This window comes from Lepidochelys kempii, chromosome 7, assembly GCF_965140285.1.
Source record: "Lepidochelys kempii isolate rLepKem1 chromosome 7, rLepKem1.hap1, whole genome shotgun sequence".
Lineage (NCBI taxonomy): Eukaryota > Metazoa > Chordata > Testudines > Cheloniidae > Lepidochelys > Lepidochelys kempii.
In genome coordinates, this window is record NC_136386.1 from 32387721 (window position 1) to 32407507 (window position 19787).

At 56.1% G+C, this 19787-nt stretch overlaps 1 protein-coding gene across 1 annotated transcript; it reads right to left on the reverse strand.

Moving 5' to 3' along the window:
* Positions 1-1144: 1144 nt before the first annotated feature.
* Positions 1145-19367, reverse strand: PPP2R5B (protein phosphatase 2 regulatory subunit B'beta). Its single transcript, XM_073351919.2, has 13 exons — positions 16948-19367; positions 10561-10757; positions 10142-10243; positions 9693-9785; positions 8928-9058; positions 8059-8118; positions 7567-7675; positions 6537-6590; positions 6403-6453; positions 5915-6034; positions 5378-5505; positions 4890-4991; positions 1145-4338 (listed from the first exon to the last, which is right to left on the reverse strand). Exons 1-13 carry the CDS (start codon positions 17144-17146, stop codon positions 4191-4193), a joined length of 1494 nt encoding a protein of 497 aa, XP_073208020.1. The 5' UTR covers positions 17147-19367; the 3' UTR covers positions 1145-4190.
* Between the last annotated feature and the right edge of the window lie 420 nt (positions 19368-19787).

The following is a 19787-nucleotide window of genomic DNA, read 5'->3' on the forward strand; positions in this document are numbered from 1 at the left end:
GGAGAGCTGGGACCAATTCATTACTGGGTGCTCCCCACTAGGACACTGATATCCCTCTTTGCTCTGCTTGTTGGCAGGGGGTATCAGGCCACTCCCCAGCCCCAAGGCACAATGAGCATGGCTGGCCTTCCTACTTCCATCCCCTGCAGACGGATTTAGAGCAGGGGTGGGCAAACTTTTTGGACCAAGTTTTGCAAAACTATACAGAGGGCTGGGTTGGGAAGGCTGTGCCTCCCCAAACAGCCTGGCCCTCACCCCCTATCTGTCCTCTCCCACTTCCCAACACCTAACTGCCCCCCTCAGAATTCCCAACCCATCCAACCCCTCCACTCCTTGTCCCGACCGCTCCCCCCAAGACCCCACCCCCTATCCAATCCCCCCATTCCCTGAGCGCCCACCCCTAGAACCCCCAACCATCTCCTGCTCCCTGGCTGCAGCCCTGGGACTCCCCACTCCTCACCCCCTTACTAGGCCAGAGCCAGCCATGTCACCGCGCTGCCCAGCAAGAGCAGCCGGACAGAGCGCTGGCAGCGTGGCGTGCTCTGGCTGGGCGGGAGGGGCCGGGGGCTAGCCTCCCCAGTCAGGAGCTCAGGGGCTAGGCAGGACAGTCCCACGGGCCGTAGTTTGCCCACCTCTGATTTTAGAGCAAGCTCTGAACACCATGGACCTGCCCCTCCCCAACAGAGGGGACCACTAGCATCCTCTACCCATCAAACTCCATATGCTGCTCATATACAGATTCCCCTCCAGTCCCAGCCCAGTCACCAATTGTGAAGGCTGGGGGGCGGGGGGGGGAGAGGGGAGGACTGGAACTCTGAGTCCAGAGTTCTATGGCCAGCTTTGGATGGGGAAAGCCTAGTGCTCTTCCCACCCGGCTTTTCAACTCATGTTTCTCTCTTTGCCCAATGAGCAGTTAATACTTTGCCCTCATCTACTGCCACCCAGCAATTAACACTGCCACCAGCTGTGGTGAGTGTATTTTACATAGCAAGAGAACTCCGTGATCTGCAACCTGCCCAAGGTCACAGAACAAATCAGTGACTGCGAAAAGAACCCAGGTGTCCTGACTCCCAGTCCCCACCTACATGCCCCTTCTCCCACCTTCACAGCCTAACACTTTGTGAATGGAATCTGCAGAGCCCAGTGACATGAAAGTATCTCTTTATTGAATACAGACTTATCCAGCAAACAAAAATAAGGGGGGAGAAGAGAGAGGGTAGCTTTAAACCAAATTATCTTAAATATAGTAATTTAACTTCTTGTTTTTCACTCCACCCCTCCCCCTGAATTCCTCCTCCCTCAAAAATAACCCCTGGTGTCCATCCCCAACCCCAATTCCCTCTCATGGTAACTAAGTCGCCGCTGTATCTAAGAGACAACAATTGTGCACCCGGTTACTACAGTCACCATATGGTGTGAGTTGCTACAAATAAATTAAGGTTTAAATTAAAAATATCCCACTACTCCCACCAATAAAATAGTAATTAAAAAAATAACAAACCCCCCAGGGAACTGTAAAATATTTTAAGTCATGCCTAGTATTGAGGGCACGATGTGATACCCGGGATGCCTTTTGGCCAGCGCCGGCACTCAAAGATGGGAAGAAAATTAAGACATTGGAGATGCAAGAGCATGGGCTCAGCAGGACTAGAAATGGGAATTTTTCAACCCCCACGCCCCAAAATGGTAAGTCTATTCAACACCCCCTTCAAATGGCATAGTCTATTCAGGCCCCTCCTTCTCACCCATGAGATACATTACCATCCACCCAGTCAAATGGTGTAGTCCATTCAATGTGAGACAGAGCAGTCAACTGCCCCCACCCCCGCAATGGCAGGTTCCATCCAGCTCACCCCCTTTAATATAATAGAAACTATGCACTTATCCCTTTCCCAGTGCTGGAATGCTGAGTCCAACCTCCCTTGCCCTGTGACCACACAGTCTATTCTCCACCCCACACCCAATTGCTAGACTTGGAAAAGTCAAGTTTAACTTCCCCAACCCAGCAATGATCATCTATACAGTTCTCCCTGCTCCCAGAATGAAACAGTCCTAAATCCGTTTCCCCTATCTCCTGAGATGGCACAGCCTATTTAACACCCTTCTCCCAGTTCCATGGCAGGGCCTATGCAGACCCCTCCCTCTTTAGCCCCAAAGATGTAACAATCGATTCCAGATGGTACAAGCCACTCAAAGACCACATCAAATAGTAATCTTCATCTCATCCCTTTATTTCCCCAGATGGTACAGTCTATCAAGGCTCCAAGCTGGAAAAGGGGTTGGTTCAACTTGATCACTCCCTAAGGAAATGGAGCAGAATGGACCATACCATCTAAACAGGGAGGGGGTATACTGACGCTACCATCTGGGGAATGCTGCAGGATAGAGTGCACCATGGGGGGAGGGGATGTTTTGAATAGACTGACCCATGTTTCCAAGGGAAATTGAAAAGGAAGAAGGAAGCAAACTTTTAAAGTGACAGTAGCAGCTGACAGCTGCTGCGGGGAGGGGTCATGGCAAGAAGGAATGTACCCCCAAGAGCTGAACCAAGAGGACTGGGAGGAAGAGGCAGGGGAGATTGATATTAGCTTTGCAGGGCTGTAAGGCTGCTCTCTTCCTTGCCTTTCTGCACCACCCCCATCTCCAGGGAGGGGTACCCCCACCCTCACATACCCATGGACCCCAGATCCAGTTCTCCAGCTGCTTCCCTCTCTGTCCCTTAGCAGTGTACAAAAAAAATCAGATAGTGGCTGACAACAGGCCCTCCACTCCTGCCTCCCCACTAACAATCCCTTCTGTCCTCTGAGCTGCCACATCCATGGCTGCTGGTCCTGAACCTGAGGGCACTACACAGACCCCTCCAACATCTCTGCTATTGAGGCATTTGTGCTAGGGGAGATACATTTGCCTGTTGGAGCAGCAATGGAGGCCGGGGGGAGAAAACAGGATCCCATAGAAGCCTGGTTTCCATTGGGGCATGGGGGGTATGACAGGGGAATCTCCCCTAAGTATGTTTGTGCAGGGCAGTCAGGATTGTGCACAGATATATAGGAGAGGGGGATCTTCCCCACGCTGTTTGTGCGGGAGACTGAGATGGGGTGGAAATGGGAAGGATTGTGGGGTGCGCGGATGTATGGATCAGGATTGTGGGGTGCCCCAATGTATTGGAGGGGGGAGATCTCCCCCAAGCTGTTTCTATAGGGGAGTGAAGTGGGGTGCAATGATGAATAAGGGGAGCTAAGAGAGTGCCCCACTAAGCTAACTGCCAAGTTTTGGGGAGCAAGCTCCAGGGCTGAGAGATGGATCTGCCCCAGGGGCGGTAATGAGCCAAGGGACAAATGGAGGAGGATTAATGTAAGTCTCAGCTGATCTTTTTCAGAGTCCTTCCCATCACAGCAGCTCAGTCTCACCACCTCCAGGCTCATCCCACAGAGGGGGAGGGGGGCAGGAACTGAACTCCCAGCCTCTCAAAAGGAGCTCTACTCCCTCCCCTCTTACATTAGGAGCCCTAGGTTGGAACAGGAGGGTCTATTGCTTTAGGAAACACAGAGCCCCCCCATCCGGCCCCTACAGCAGAGCCAGCCACAAGCCACTGCAGTGTGGTGGGGGGCTGGGGGTTCAGCTTGCACTGGGATTAGCTAAGCTGGGTCCCCCATCTAACCCCTTGTTATATCCCATATGCCAAACAGAGGTGGCTCCCTGGACCAGAACAACGGAGACAGGCTGATTGCCAAGCAACTCACCCTGTCCCTAGCAGCCATGGGGACCCCTTCACCAGAGGTCCCGTGCCCCTGCAGCCTACTGCATCCCTACCCTGCTCCTACCCCAAGACGTAGCCTGGCCCTGCCCCTTTGGCAAGGGGCTGAGGCTGGACCCTGCACCACTAAGGAATGGGAGGCACTGGGGCTACCGCCAACAACATGCCCCTGTGCCAGCTAGGACCCACAGAGGTCACGTGGGGTGATGTGTTAAGTGTACACCATGGAGATGTGATGAGAAGTGCCAGCCCAAGTGGGGTGCAATTGCTGAAGCAGGGGTGCCCCCCTCCAGTCCTGTTTTGGATCCGTGTCCCTGGTAGGATGGGGATGGCGATGGCTGGGGGGCCCGTGGGCTCCTGCAGCACAGAGGGGCCAGCTCTGGTTTGGCACAGGCTGGGCAGGGGAGGGGCTGGTGGCCGGCTGGGCATCTCTCTAACTCTTGTTGCCACCCTGCAAGCCCAGGCTGTGCTGGAGATTGAGTCGGTTCATTTGCGCCTCCTCCAGACCCTGCAGCTTCTTCAGCTGCAGCTCGTCCAGCTGCTTCCAGAGCTCCTGACGCTCTTTCTCCTTCTTCAGCTCCCTGCAGAGACAGGGTGGCAGAGTGAGGGGGGAAGGCGGTACCCAACTTGGCCCCTTGCCGATAACCCAAGGCAGCACCTGGGGTCAAACGCCCTCAGAGGAGCTCTGGAGAAGCCCTAGGGAAACCCAGGCCAAGATGGCCTCAGAGCGCCCCAGGGCATTGTGGGGGATGGGGCATGCCCTCGGGAAACCCAGGCCAAGATGAGGGGAGCACCACCCAAGGGCATTGTGCAGGGACAACCAGCATAACTCGGCAGCATCCTCTGGCCTTCCACTTCTGCACACTGCTGGGGGCGCTTACTCTAAACTGACTGGGGGCTCCTCACTCCCCGGCTGCCAGCCCAACTCTGTGCAAGGGCTAAGAGACAGGTATGGCCTATGGAATGCCAGGCAGTGGGTCACATGACTGGGCAGCAGTGCCCACCTCTCCCAGAATCCCTGTGGGACTCCTGCATAGAGGGAGCTGGCCCTAAGGACATGGGGGGAGGAGACTGGCCCCCATTCCAACATCTGGATGCCCCACATTCCCTCCAACACCTGGCCCCCACTCACTGCTGCTTCTCCACCTTGTAGGAGGCCGTGAGCTCATCAAAGAGTTTCCCATTCATCTCCATGAAGGTCTTGAGCACGTTGTAGACCAGGGAGACGATTGTCCTGTGGGCATGGGGGAGGGAGGAGAGGTGAGACCCTGACTGGTTTCAGGTGCCAGCCCTATGTTGGATTCCCTGCCCCAGGGAACCCACCAACCTCTTCCCTCAACGCATCCTGGCGCTTGCCACAATGCTCACCCCCCACAGCCCTGCAAAGCATCTTGGAGTTTGCCAAGATGCCCACTTCACAGCCCCCCGCCCAGGCTCCTCACCCCAGTTCCCCAATGCCCCCCCAACCACCCTGTGTTCCTTACACAGCAGGGGAGGGGTTGGGGAGAACAGCAAGACCCTAGGAGGAGAGACTCCCCAGAGAGGAGGGATCCCCAGTGCCTGGAGCCCTGCAGGGGCTAGAGGGCAGGCAGCTGAGACATGTCCCCCACACACACTCACTGGTTCCAGTGCTCCTTGGAGACCCGGTAGAGGGTGCCAAAGATAGCAGGCAGCACCGTGTGGCAATTGTCCTCAATCAGACTCAGGATATATTCGTTGTTCCAGAAGTACAGAGCCCGCTCTGCCACCTGGGGACAACGGAGACAGGGTGAGTGCTGGGGCTGCCCAGCCTTGCACCCTCCCAACCCCACTCACCTCCCCTACCACCTAGAATGAGTGCTGGGGGCCGCCCTTTTTGGGAGTCTGATCCCCACCAGCAGGGGCCTTGACTGCACCCCAAGCCTGAGGAAAGGACCTCAGCACCAACAACCCTGACCCCCTCAGCCCCCAAACTGGGGTGGGGGACCCAGGATTCAGGACCAGCCCAGACTCAGGGAGCCCTAGCTTGACTAAGTCTGGACCCCCTCCCCAGCCCCTAATTGGGGGCAGTGACCCTTGGTGTCCTAGAACCCTGATGGGGAAAGCCCCAGACCCCAGACTCATGAGGGGTCTAGGCCCCACCCTGAGCTCAGGCCCCACCCCCCAGCCTGCACACACCTGGAAGTGGGGGCTGGAGATGCAGCGTGCGATTTGTTTGAAGAGCGGTTCCTGCACCTTGACAAACTGCGAGGGCTCAATCACATCCAGGATCTCCTCAATCTCTCCCAGGAACATCACCTGCCGGGTATGGGGAGAGGCAAATCTCCCCCTGTGAGCTACAGGGCTAGGAGAGGCACCCTCGATAACCCACCCAGGTCACACCCCACACTGTGTGCTCCCTGATCCCCACAGACCATGTCTCCCCACACCCAACAAGCATCCCCCCAACAATGGCCACCCACTGTGCCTGCCCCCAAATCCCCCAATACCCATTCTTTACCCCATCCAGTGCTATCCAGTCTTTCACCCCCCGCCCCACATCCCTCTAGGCCCCTATGCAGTGCACAGATGCTCCTCACCAATGCCCTTCCCCACAACCCTACCCTCCAGGTCCCCATGTCTGCCTGTTTCCCGCTAGCAGGCCCCTAACCCAGCCCCAGCCCCACCTCCTTCTGAGTGCAGGTCTTCGGCCAGTATTTCAGCAGTCCCCGGATCACCTGTGGGGAGGGGGACATGGTAGGGTTAGAGAGGAGAGCCACTGGGCCCTGGATCGCATCCCCCACCATGGGGCTGCACTTACATGCTCCGTCAGGGTGGCATCTTTCTCCAGGAACTGTACCACGCAGTACGCCAGCTGCAAGGGGAAGTGGGGTGGCATCAGAAACGGAGCCCCTGCACTGGTCCCCACCCCCTAGATTCCTCCCTAGCCCATTGAGCTCAGATCCCCACCAGCAGGCAGTGGAAGCATCTGAGACAGGGCTCCCCACACCACCTAAATACTAGAACCCAGACGGTCTGTTCCCCATGCCCATCCCACATGCAGCACCTGACCGAGATCCCTCCCAACCTGCAGATTTCGCCCACCCCCTCCCTCAAGAGGTAAGATTCCCATCAGCAGGGTCCATGACTAAGACCCTTCCAAATTCACAGCCATCAAAAACACATCACAGACCATGATATCCGATCTTTTACCCTGTACTACACAACCTTCCCCTCCCCCCCCCCCCGCAATAATCTTGCAACCCCCCTACCACTCCTTTGTGTCAGGACCCCTACAATTACACCACCATTAAATTTCAGATTTAAATAGCTGAAATCATGAAATTTTTGATTTTTTAAATCGTATGACCATGAAATTGACCAAAACGGACCATGAATTTGGTAGGCCCCTATCCATGACTGACACTATCCCAGCTTTATGCCAACAGACATAAGGCAGCCACAAGGGGGCAGTAATGAGGCAACTTCCAATGCCTGGAACTGCAGGGGGGATGGGGAGGGCAGGGGAAATCAAATCTCAGAGGGGCTAAAGGCAGTGCTGACCTGGACAGAACGGCACAGGGGTCCCCCGCACAGCTGCTGCACTAGGGCATGATCACTGAGACCACTCTTCAATCTCCCAGATGAGAGCCAGACCCTCTGACAGGGTAGAGGCCCTGTATCCCATTCTCTGCCCCCTTGAACCAGCCCATTCCCTGAGGATCACTTACTCCTTGCACAATTTCAGGAGCAGACTCCTGCAGCTCCCGCCCCTGGAGGTGACCCCTTATCTGACCTGGAGGTGAAAGGTCAGACTGCAGGGCCACTCCCAGAAGGGGGGTGGCACTTACCTGGGCATGGAAGATGGAGAGGGATTTGACCGAGTGCAGGGGGATCAGCACCCGCACCAGGAAGTGCTTGTGCTCAGTCTTCAGGGGCAGGGCGAAGCCATTGATGATGCTGCAGGTTAAAGGGAGGAGGGACAGGTGGTGACACAAACACACACACAACTTGGGGGATGGAGATCAGGATCCAGCAGCTGACGGGGAGCTGGAGCTGTGCTGGCTCCATCTGGGTGTGGGATGGGATAAACTGTGGGGTGTGGTAGGATGGGGGAGAGGGAGCCCTAGACCCCAGCAGCCTCTGGGGGGAGGATACAAGGTGCTCTGGTGGCTACTCTATGGTTACTGGTGGGGGATGCCCCCTGGGGAGGGCTGAATCCTTATGGGCACCCTCTACTGATTTCCAGAAAACAGATCATGGGCCTGTAAGGCTGGGCATCCCCCACCCCACCAATGTGCACCCCCCACCCCTGCATACCTGTCCCCATGTCCAACCATTACCTGCCCAGGATTTCCAGGAGCTCGGCCACACCATTGAAATGCTCCGTCTCGTAGATAAACCTTGGGGGGGGGGGGGGGGGGAGAGAAAGAGGTAAGAGATGAAAATGCCTCCAATGCCTCTTTACTAACCCCCAACTCCCTGCTGGAGCACTCACCCCTTGGACCCCCATATGTGGTAGGGGGAGGGAGCCAGCCCTGCCAGCAGCGTGGTGGGGAGGAAACAGGTGCCGTGAATTCTGGAGGGGGTGGGGGTCTAGGGGAGGCTGCTGTGGGCAGGCTAGTGCCCCCCCATGGCTTCAGTACCAGCTTCAGCCCAGAGCAACTGGAGAACGCTCCCAGGGAGACTGTGCTTTGCAGGCAGTACACTGCTCCCTGATGGGCACCCTGAGTCACAGTAACCCTCTACTGGTCATCCCAACCCCATGGTCAAACTTAGGGGGTGATTTCCCCAGCCTCACCACACATACTGGGCATATGGGGCAAAGCCCTGTCAGGGCACATCATCCCCCATAGAGCAGGGGGAGACCTGGGTAACTGGTGGAATTCAGGGCCCTGCCCCCTCTGAGACCAGGGGACACAACTCAGGCACCTGCCAACCACGAGAGGATGGGGGGGCAGGGCTTTATATGCTTTGGGGACATACTTCCAGGAAGTCCCACCCTCCTGCCCCCGAAAGAATCATGATGCCAGGGAATCCCACCACTGGCCACAAATCACCACCCCCCAGGAAGTCCCACCCTCCCCAGGAGGGACTTCCTGGAGTGCCATGGTAGCCCATGCTCCTTGGTTAGGTCAGAGTGCCTGGCTTGAGACTGGCTGGAAGGGGACCTCTGCCCCCTAGCAGGCTCCACGCTGCCTGGGGGGCTCACCGCAGGAAGATGTTGTTGCACTGCTTGCGGATGTAGGCACGCAGTCCCAGGAACTTGCCATAGACCCGGTGCAGGATGGTCTTGAGGTACTCACGCTCCCGCGGGTCCTCACTGTCAAACAGCTCCAGCAGCTGGGGGGGCAGGGGAGAGGGTCCCACAGACGACCTTGCAACCTGCCCCACCCCCGCCAACCTTCATCTCAACATCCAGCCTGAATATCCCCGGGGGGAGTTAGCTCTTCCCCCCAACCCTGGTATCCCACAGATGACCCATCCTCCCCCATCGCAGACAGTAGGTGCAATGATTAGTTTGTCCCCGGCAGGTTCGGAACCGACCCAGATCTGCTCTAAGCATGCCCACCCACTCCTGCCTGCTTCCCCAGCCTAGGATCGGCTGCAGTGGGTGAAGCCCCCTCACTCCACGCACCCACCACAGGGGGTACTGCTCCTAATGAACCTGTCCAGTTCTGGGGGTGTGTGTCTGCTGCCAGCCAAAGTGCCCCATCATAATGAAGGTTTGGAGCCCAGTCAGGGCAAGAGTCAGCAAACTTGCAGCACCCTAGCTAGGAGCCAGGCTCCCACCACCCAGGCCAAGGGACCCCTTGAATGTAGAACCCTGGAGGGAGGGGACTCAAAGCAGCCATTACCCCCACCCCACTGACTCCTCATGCTGCAACAGACCAACAGCAGCAGCCTCTCATGATCTTCCACTCCCCCAATATTCCTCGGTCCCCCCAATCCAGCTGCTTTCCCAGGCACCACTCACCATCAGCACAAATTTCTGGTCGACGTAGCGTTTGGCCACAGAGGGCTGGAAGTCAGGGCTTTCCAGGAAGCGGAGGAAGAACTCGTAGACCAGCTGAGCAAGAGAATTTAGAACACTGCTGGATGCACGGTGGCTCTCCACAACAGACAGTATTTTCATCCTTGCACCTTGCCACCCAACTCTGTGGCATAGCCCTGCTCCATTGCCCATAAGTACGCACCCTCCTTAAGAATGGCAGGGAGTCCAGCCTAGATGCAGAGCTAGAAATTGTGCCCCTCCCCCAATCCCTGCCCTGCAGCCAGCTGGATGGGAGTGCTGCCAACTCTGGGTAGGAGCCCCAACTGTGACTATATTCTGCTGCCTCTCTGGGCAGCAAGATCGAATCCTGCAGCCCCCAGTGGCACCAGACCCCTGCCCTCCTGCCACACTCTCCCTGAGGGGTGTCTCACCTGGAGATGGGGCCAGGAGGGCTCCAGGTTCGGCTCATCCTCTTCAGGGTCAAACTCGGGGTTCTCAGTGGGTGGGAGTGTCCGGAAGATGTTGACTGAGATCTGGAAAGATTAGAAAGGGGGGTCAATTGGGTCTGTAGAACCCCCCCCACCACTACCCCCAACCAGCCTATTCCAACCCCCATTCTCCACTGGAGTCAGTCCCACCCAGAATGCCACTGACCTGCTCTTTGAGCAATGGAAAAAGGCACAGAACCCAGGAGTCCTGGCTCTTAGCCCCCCACACCCACCCCCCCAAACCCACTAGACCCCACTCCCCTCCCAGAGTTGGGGTTAGAACCCAGGAGTCCTGGCTCCCAGGCCCAACTCTAGCCCATCAGACCCCATTTCCCTCCTGGCACCTGGCCCTGCTCCCTCACCATCTTGATGATCTCGGGGTAAACGGGCTCAATGAGGATGCCACGGTTGGTGGCCACACACTCCACCAGCTCGTTGAGCGCAGCCCGCTTGATCTCCTTGCCCTTGAGGTCGGCCACGCAGTCCAGGAAGTCGAAGAGCACGCAGCACTGCTGGAGCTTCTTGCACAGCAGCTCGTGCAGCTCCGCCACCGCCACGTCTGCAGAAAGGGGGCATCAGCACCAAGGACACCCCCGCCACAAAGTGATGCAAAGCCACACATGGATTGGAAGCTTAGCCCCGACAACACCCCCCCGCCCATGGGAAAGTGGTACAATCCCACATGGACTTCCACTTAGCCCTGACACCGACACCCCCCCCACAAAGTGACACTATCCCATGGGGGGGGGGGACTTAGCCCTGACAACATATGCACATACCCCCCCAAAGTGATACAATCCCAAATGGACTGGTGGGTTGGCCCCAACACCACACCACCTCACCAGACAATGGTACAATCCACCGTGGGCTGGGGTTTCAGAGCCAAGCATGCACCCCCAATGTAAAGGGCTACAATCCCACATGGACTGCACCCTCCCCAGTATAGAATGGTACATTCCCACATGGCTGGGGTGCAACGCTGAGCATGCCATCAGGATGAAGTGGTACGATTCCCATTGGGGAGGGGGGTTCAGCACTCCCACATCTGGGGAAAGGGAAGTCAGCACTGCGCAAACATCAGCCCCCAGCATGAAGTGGTTCAGTCCTAGGTGGATGGGTGATGGGGCTTAGCCCCAAGCCCTAACCCTGGGAGAACAGCCAAAGGGAAGGTAAACCCCAAGCCAATTCACTGTGCTGGGGGTTTGCTGAGAATCACCATAGTCCCTGCTCTAGGGAGCTCTCCCCAGGGGTGTCTCCCTGTCTGCAAATCCCTTTGGCATGAAAAGTCCATTCACATCAAGCTGTTCCCTTCCCATGTTACGTGACAGCAGGGACAGTCTTTGCTCTGTGTCTGTACAGCACCCAATGCAATGGGGCCACGGTCCATGACTAGGGTTCCTAGACACTACTACAATGCAAATAATTAACAATCCAAGCCCTGTTTAACACCAATGAAGAAGTTAAACACTGGGTTTTGTGGTGACTCAGGGTCACAGATTCTAAGGTCAGAAGGGATGAACCTGAGTGCCTTGTATTGAAGGAGCATATTGATATAATAGGCATCACAGAAACTTTGTGAACTGGTGATAATCAACAGGACATGGTAGTAACCGGGACATATACAGGAATGACAGTAGGCTGTGCTGGTGGGGGAGTGGCACTATATGTGATAGACATAGTACAAACCTTAAATTAATTAAACTGTCCCACAGAATCTCTAGGGATAGAAATCCCATGCTTGAGTAATAAGAGTATAGCAGTAGGAATATACTACCGACCCCCTGACCAGGATGGTGACCATGACTGCAAAATTCTCAGGGAGATTAAAGAGGCAACAAAAATATAAACCCCAATAATAATGGGGACGTTTTCAACTATCCCCATACTGACTGGGTACATATCACCTCAGGACAGGACGCAGACACCATTAATGACCTCCTTGGAGGAGCTGTGACACAGGACACATCTACACAGCAGGTGAGAGGGTGCTTCCCCGCTCAGGCAGACAGAGCTTGAGCTAGCAAGATAGCAGTGCGACCTTGGTGGCAGCCTGGACTAGCCAAGAGAGTACAATACTGCCCAACAACCTGAGCATGTACTAGGGTAGCCAGCCCAAGTCGCTGCAGCCACGCTGCTACTTTTAGGCTCTTGCTCAAGCAGAGCTAGCCCATGTATGTCTACCTGAGCTGGGATTTATACCTGTGAACCAGGAATAATTACGGGTATGATGGTAGCACTGCACAGAGCCCCCAACCCCTCCAAGATCAGGGGCCTGTCATGCTGGGCACTGAACAGACTTTCAAGAGACAGTCCCTGCCTTGAAGACCTCCGTCAAAAAGATACAGGGTGGGAGGGGGAAACTGAGGCACAGAGAGGGGAAGAAACTTGCTTATGGTCAGTGGCAGAGCCAGAAATAGAACCCCGGAGTCCTCGTGCTCTAGCCATTAGACTCCATGCAACCTGCCCCTACAGCCACTCAGACCTGGTGTGCAGCAGGGAGCCCCAAGACAACCAGGGACCCTGCAACAAAACTTCCAGGCTGTCTCTGGTTTTCTTAAAGAACCCCCATGGATCTCCATTTGAGGCCAACAGGGAAAGTTGCCCCAGTGCACTTCCCTCAACACACAGATTACAGCCCCCCTCAGAATAGAGTCCCTAAAAACAGTGGGGCAAGGAATCTAGCAGAGCCCCAGTAAATTCTGTGAAGAGATGATCTCGGATTCCACACCCCTTGGTCTCCAAACGTCAGAGCCTCTCCCCAGCCCCATATCTAGGTTCCACTCTGAACTCAAGACGCTACTCAGCCCCAACAGCTCTCTGGGGAGATGGCACTGGCATCAGCTTTGATCAGCAAGAACAGGCAGCCCCCACCCCCACCAGCGGCCGGGCTGGGACTGGCACAGCCCCTGCCTGTGATGCCCTCAGTATTCTAGCAACATGTGGAAGCACAGCTAGAGCACATGAGGCTGGGATAACAGTGGGGAGACCCTGTGGCGGGGCGGGGGGTCCTGGTCAGGCAGGTGGGATAGTGGGAGGTTCTGCTGCAAGACTGGCCTTTTGCCTCCATGGACCTGGCTGTGAATATAGGCACTGGCCACTCCTGACAATCGCCGGGCCAGGGGAGGTGCATCTGGGGCAGGAAAGACAAACACGGCATTTGACACAGTAGAAGGTGTTGCAGGTTGAGACTGAGACGCATCAGCAGCAGAGCCAGGGCTGCCAGTGGGTCAGGACTGAAGAGCAGCAGTGAGTTGGTTCAGCAAGCCCACTCCTGGTTCTCTCCTCAGGGAGGCTAGTGGGTAGGAAGCCCCACAGGACCAGTCTCCACAGCAGCAGAGATTGGAGATGAAGCAGCAGCATCCAGAGCCCTGGGAAGCAGGGAGGAGGGGAGGGAACATAAGGCCAGATGTGGGGGAGGAGGAGATGATGCCCATATTCCTCCCAGAGCTGTCTCCCAAGGCAGACAATTTCCTGCCTCCAGGTGGAGACAGCAGCTCATGAGGCAGCCCCAGCCAGAGACACAGCTGGGACCAGGTCCCCTGAAGCCAAGAGAGAGAACCTGGCTCCCCAAGCCCCATGATCTAGACCCAGCAGAAGCCCTTGCTCCCCCAGACACAAGCAAGGCACTGTCCCTGAAGTCCCCAGGATTCACTTCCCTGCCTGCCTGCCAGGCAGCTCTGGTGCCTCATGTTCCATTCTGGGCAGGGAGAGAAACAGGAGACCCAATAAAACAGACCTACAGAAATTCACCTGCACCTCCAGGCTGGACACAGATGGAGCACATCTCCCCTACCACCTTCCAATCTCCAAATTCTGCCACCAGTGCCTCCTTGCCCTTCAGCTCTGCCCCCGTCCCCGGAAGATATCAGGGGCACAGCTGGCACTGGGGGGCAGGGATTGACAGGCGAGATCTTTAAGTCAGGCAGTGGGGGATGTTGAACACTGAAGCTGGGGGGTTTCTAAGGGAAGGGAGGCTGAATTCACCACCAGGGCCTCAACCACTGAAGGTGCAGACTGATGGGTGGCACAAACTCCCCTCCCAGCTTGGAATCAGGCTGAGACTTGACAAATTCACTCCAGGAAGAGGCCACCAAGCAACTCAGAGCAAAGATGGTGGCGCCTGGAGGGGAAAGGCCCCATGTCCCATTCCTCGTCCCTGAGCCAGCCAGTCCTCCCACCCTGGGGCCAGACCTGAGCCTGGGCCTCCTAGAGGAGAAGGCCATTCAGTCCCACTCCCTCCTTGGTCTCACTTAAGCCCCCAGTGACAGCTCCATGCAGCTAGCAGCACCAGCCTCCAGGCAGCTCTGAACAGAGAAGCCTACAGGGCTGGGATTGCAGCGTGGGGGTAAAGACGTGATCTGTGGAAGGCCCAAGGGATCCCCCGACACGGGTGGCAGACGTGTGGGAAGCCAAATCCCACACTGTGTTTTTAAACCTCTGGAGCTTAAAGAGCTTCTTGCTATTGCAGAGCTGAGCTCACATATGCACGGAGCTCCGCTGGGGCTCCTCTATCCCAACCCACAGCTCCCCTGCTACCCTAGCCCAGGGCTTCTTAGCAGATGTGGAGCTTGCCAAGCCAATGTGCGGCAAAGCCCTCAGCTCACCATCCAATCTGGTCGGAGGGCAGTCGCCAGCGAGTTATGACACAGTCTGACTTTGGCCACAGCATGGGGGATCCTCTCGCTAGCCCCAGGTGCGAAGGTCGGCTGCACACTGATCCCGGCCTGCTTGAAGTCGGCTCAGAAGGGCCCATGAGAATCATGGCAAATCAAACCCAGGTACATGTGTGGCCAGATCAGTTATACCAGACTGGTGTCTGACATTGACTTGCAGCCCCCTTCTATTACAGCTCTGGGCTCCCACACACATAACCGCCCCCCTTCCCCCCCCCGCAGCCACTGAGAGCGCCAGTGGGTATCTGGAAAGGTTCCCAGGGAGACACTCAGCATCAATTTGGCTGCTGGCTCCAAAAGGCACTTAGAGAAACCAAGCAAACACCCAGCATTGTACTGAGGGGGGAGGAAGGTCTAGCAGGTTCGGGGGTGGGGGTTGGGAGTCAGACTTCTATTCCCAGCTCTGAGAGTGGAGTGGGGTCCAATGGTTACAGCGGGTGGGTGCGTGGGTTGGGAGTCAGGGCTCTAGAGTTCTATCCCCAGCTCAGGGAGTGAAGTCTAGATACTAGGCCAGACTAGATGGGCCCATGGGTCTGATGCAACATGGCAGCTTGAACACAACAAGCACTAGATGACCAGGGAACAGTTGCCGCTATAAGCGGTGACCCCTATGGGACACCTCCCTGCCCATGGGGGCCTGCCCCCCACTAAGGACTTCAATGATGGTGCGACACCCCAAAAGATCCTCCCCCCATCCCCAGATCCAGTACCAGAACTCCTCCCAAGTCCTAACCCGCCACGGGATGCTAAGGCGATTGGGACTGTCTAGCAGGCCAGGGGCTAGAGACTCCCAAAGAAGTAAGGAAGGGGAAGGTTTGAACTAAGGGCATGGAGGGCTCAAGGAGCTGCCAGTGCTGTTAGGGGAGGCATCAGCATCACACCCCTGCCATTGCAGACTGGAAACTAACAGGATAGGGCCAGCCTAGCTCTGTGTCCTGAGTGAACTGGCTGTGCAGTGTAGCCACATGTCCTGCTTGGAGCCAGGCTGGGACCTGGCAAATTCATCTCATGCTGTGGGCAACCAAATGGTCATCAGAGGTCAGTGATGTCCTAGTAACTCAGCCTAGATGGGAACTGGTGCCCATATCCCATTCCCCATCCCCTGAGCAACCAGTCCCCCTTCCTGTGGTTGGTTCTAAACCAGTCCTCATGGGGCTGCCTCATTTCCCAGGGGCCTGTTGTGCCATGCAGGGTGGCTGAGTCACTGGGCCCAGATGGGCCAAAGGAAGAGGGAGGGGTGCGGTGACTAAGGGGTTCCAGCCACTTCCCTCTTTGCAGGAGCAGGCAGGGAACACACCACAGCAGAGCCAAGCTCAGACCAGCCTGGGGGTAGGGGGGGAAGAAGAGAACTGCAACCAGCATTGCCAAGTAACCCCACCACACACAGCCCAACAACAAAAAACCAGGCCCAGAGCTCCCATGTGACCCACTAACAAAACCAGCGCGACCCTCCAACAAACCTGGCCTAGCTCCACTAAGGGACCTACAGCACAGTTAGCAGTAGCCCCCAGGATTCCCAAGAGACCCTGCAATAACAAAGACCAACACTCACAGGCAACCCTACAAAAGCAAAGCCAGGCTTGATGCTCCCAAAAAGACACTGCCATAACAAACCCAGTACAGACAGCACCAGGACTCCTAGAAAACCCTACATTAACAAAGCCCAAGATCACTTAGCCCCAGAGCACTCAGGTGACCCCTGTGCAGGGTGACACTGGGGATGAGATGCTGTTTGGAATCACAAAGGGCAGGATAACAATAAGGCACTCAAAGCACAGGGCATGGGTGACAAGGGAAAATGGGGCTAAGCAGGGCAGACAGGAAATAAGGGTCTCATGCTCACACTGAGCATTCCCTTATCTGCTGTATGGGACAAGCCCTGTGCAAATATCCGTGTGTCATCCCTTGAGCAGATGGGGAAACTGAGGCACAGGAGGCACTTGTCCAGAGCTGAAGAGAATCCAGGAAGCCTGACTCCCAACCCCCTGCTCCAACAACTAGACCCCACTCCCCTCCCAGGGCTGGGACAGAATTCAGGAGTCCCACTCCCAGTCCCACCAGCTGTGCGACACTCACCTTTCAGCAAGGGCAGGGGTGTCAGCTCCTGTTGGTTGCTCTGGTACCGGAATTGGGATGAGCTGTGAGAGCGGCGCTGACGGGAGCGGCGCAGGGAGCGCCGGGAGAAACCGTCCACTTTATCAGGCGGGGGGACAGGCGACATCCCTGGGGATGAGGGGCTGGTGGGGGTGCCAGCGGGGGGCAGCTTGGTCTCCATGGTCGCAGGCGGAGGCAGCTATCAGAGCTACTTGGCTCCTCTCCTCCAATAGACAGGGCCACTCTGGCTAAGCCAAGAGGATGCTGGGTAAAGCAGTGCCCGTTAGCACTCTGGAGAGGTGTCCAACATGGCAGGAATATAAGCTACTCGCATCCTCAGCACGCACCCCATGGCAAGAGGGCAGCACGTATCCAACACAGCTCCCCTTCGCGCCCTGGGGCAGGGTGCAGGTGATCATCCAGTTTCCGATTCCCAAGAGGATTCCAGGCCTGGAGCCTTACTTTAGGTCTACAGGTACATTCAAAGTTTCAGACCCAACAAGACACCTGCTTTGGCATGAATCACTGCAGGGGGTATTATCCCCCTCACACAAACACCTGCCCCACAATTGGCTACAATGGTAGGGGTGGGGGATCACCTATTTATTCCACGGGCAGCCCGATGCAGAGGATGAGTTCAGCTGAAATCCAGGCAGTTCCTCAAGCAAGGGTTAAGGTAAGTTCCTCGTGCATTTGGAAAGCAAAGTGTTTTTACTCTGAATCCCAAGTTTCTCTTCCCCACGTGTCTCCAAGGGGGAATGAATCAGGCAGCCCAGTTCAGACACCCCTCCCCCCAGTAGTGATCCTGATGAATCAGAAGCCAACGAGGATTTGAAACCAGCTCCCTCCAAACTTTGGTGACTGTAGGATAAATGTAGGGGGCAATTCTAGCAGCAAAACCCCTATCCCTTTTTGCAAACCCTTAAGTAATAGTGCATTCAATGCCAACCAGATTGTGCTCCCTCTGACTTAAGACTGGACTTTAAAAGACACGTTTGTAAACCATCACTTCCAAAACTAAAGACACTTCCCTAAGTTCATTTGCTTTCAGCTTCCTCCACCCCCAAGCCAAAGCAATGATGCAACACCAACCCCTGAATTTAGCAGCAATGTAGTAAATTGCACACACCAATAAGACCTGCCACCCCCATCCAAGCAGCAAAAACTTTACAAAGGGGGAAGTTGCTAAATGACACAGACTGCAGTTCCCCACCCTGCTGTCACTATGGGGAAGATAAATGTAAACGCTTTTTACAGCACTGTGCCCACAGCTACCCAGCTTGTTTTCCGAACTAAATGGAAGACTTTATCCTTAAAAAAAAAATCAGACCCATGCACCAAACAAACAACACACACACACGCACTATCTTCCATTCACTGGCAAAGCTTATGGCTTAAGGATGCTGTAAGTAGCTCAATCCCCTCTGCCCTCTACCTAGGCAGCTTCTGTCCCTTTGGAGAGAGCCAAGCCACGATATTTAAGCCAAAATGTAACAGATCTAGGATTTCACACACACACAAAAATGTAACTACTATAAAAAATTGGAAGGAGATTCCGGTCTCTCTCTGACGCGGACAGGATCCAAGGGTCGGAAAGGAAGGAGGAAATTTGTGTCCTGGGAGGGGAAAAAGGAGGGTCACCAGTCATATAATCATCTCCAACAGGGTCACCTGCTGCAGGTTTGGGGAGCACAGGGGGGAGATAGCCACTGATGCATCAGATGGGTCATTCTGCACCAAGTTGCATCCCCCAACCTATGGCCAGATGCACTGAAAGCAAGAGATCTCTGTGCAGGGGGGGAAAGACTGGGGGTCACTCTCGCACCTGCTCCCCTCCCTGCTGCCTTCCTCAGGTGGCAAGTTCACGGCTCTGGAGAGACTCTGGACTCATCTTACCATGGCTCCCTCCCCAACACGCTGCCCTGCTGGGAAGCTCGTAAACAGTCAAGCAAACTGAATAAATGACAGCCCCCGTTGCGAAGCCTGCCCTTGTTGCAATGCAGAGACCGAGGCCTCCTCCCTTCTTGTCCCGCTCCCACCCTCCCCAGAGGCAAGTGCAACCGGGGCTTGCAAAAAACAACCCGAGGCCCCCTCCTCGCAACGCAGTATGGAAGCTAAGGTGAGGCGGGCGGCTCGTCTTCTCTTCCTGGGGGCTGCCCCACCGGGGATGCCTGCAGCCTCATGGACCAGCTCCCCCGCCGCTCTGCAGCTCAGCCTGTGCGGATCCAGGGAGCAGCCGATGGCTTGGGGCCGAGGTCAGGGGCTTGGATGCAGCAGCTCCCCAGCTCGGTGCATGGGATCCCGGCCCAGGCAGCGCCAACCCCCTGGTCCCGCGAGGCCCCCCCCCTCCCCAGGCAGCAGCCTCCGCTGCCTCTCTTTGATGCTGCACCGTTCATTAGGCTGACATTAAGTAACCTCTCGGGGCCACGTGACGCCCTTCCGGCCAACCCATTGGTCCCTTAAAAATAGAACCTGCGTCATTGCTGTAGGATGATGTCACCCCCAGCGGCCATTGGCTGGGCTGAGAGCAGGACTCGGCCCAGTTTTAAAGGCACAGGGCGTTCCCGGCTGGGCTGGGAGGTGCTCCGCAGGTAGCGTTCAGTTGCACTAGGGGTTGCTCCTACGGTTCACACCTTTTGCACCTTCAAGAGCTGCTCGCTCTGTTGCTTGCACGGGGAATTGCCCATATTGGTGCACCAGGGTGTTGCTCAAGTGACATGACTGCAGCTGTCACCGGGGCCCATTTGCACAGGAGGCACCAGGAGCTGAGCAGCTGCCCTGGGCACTGCTCACGCGTTTGCACTAGGGGTCGCTCAGTTATT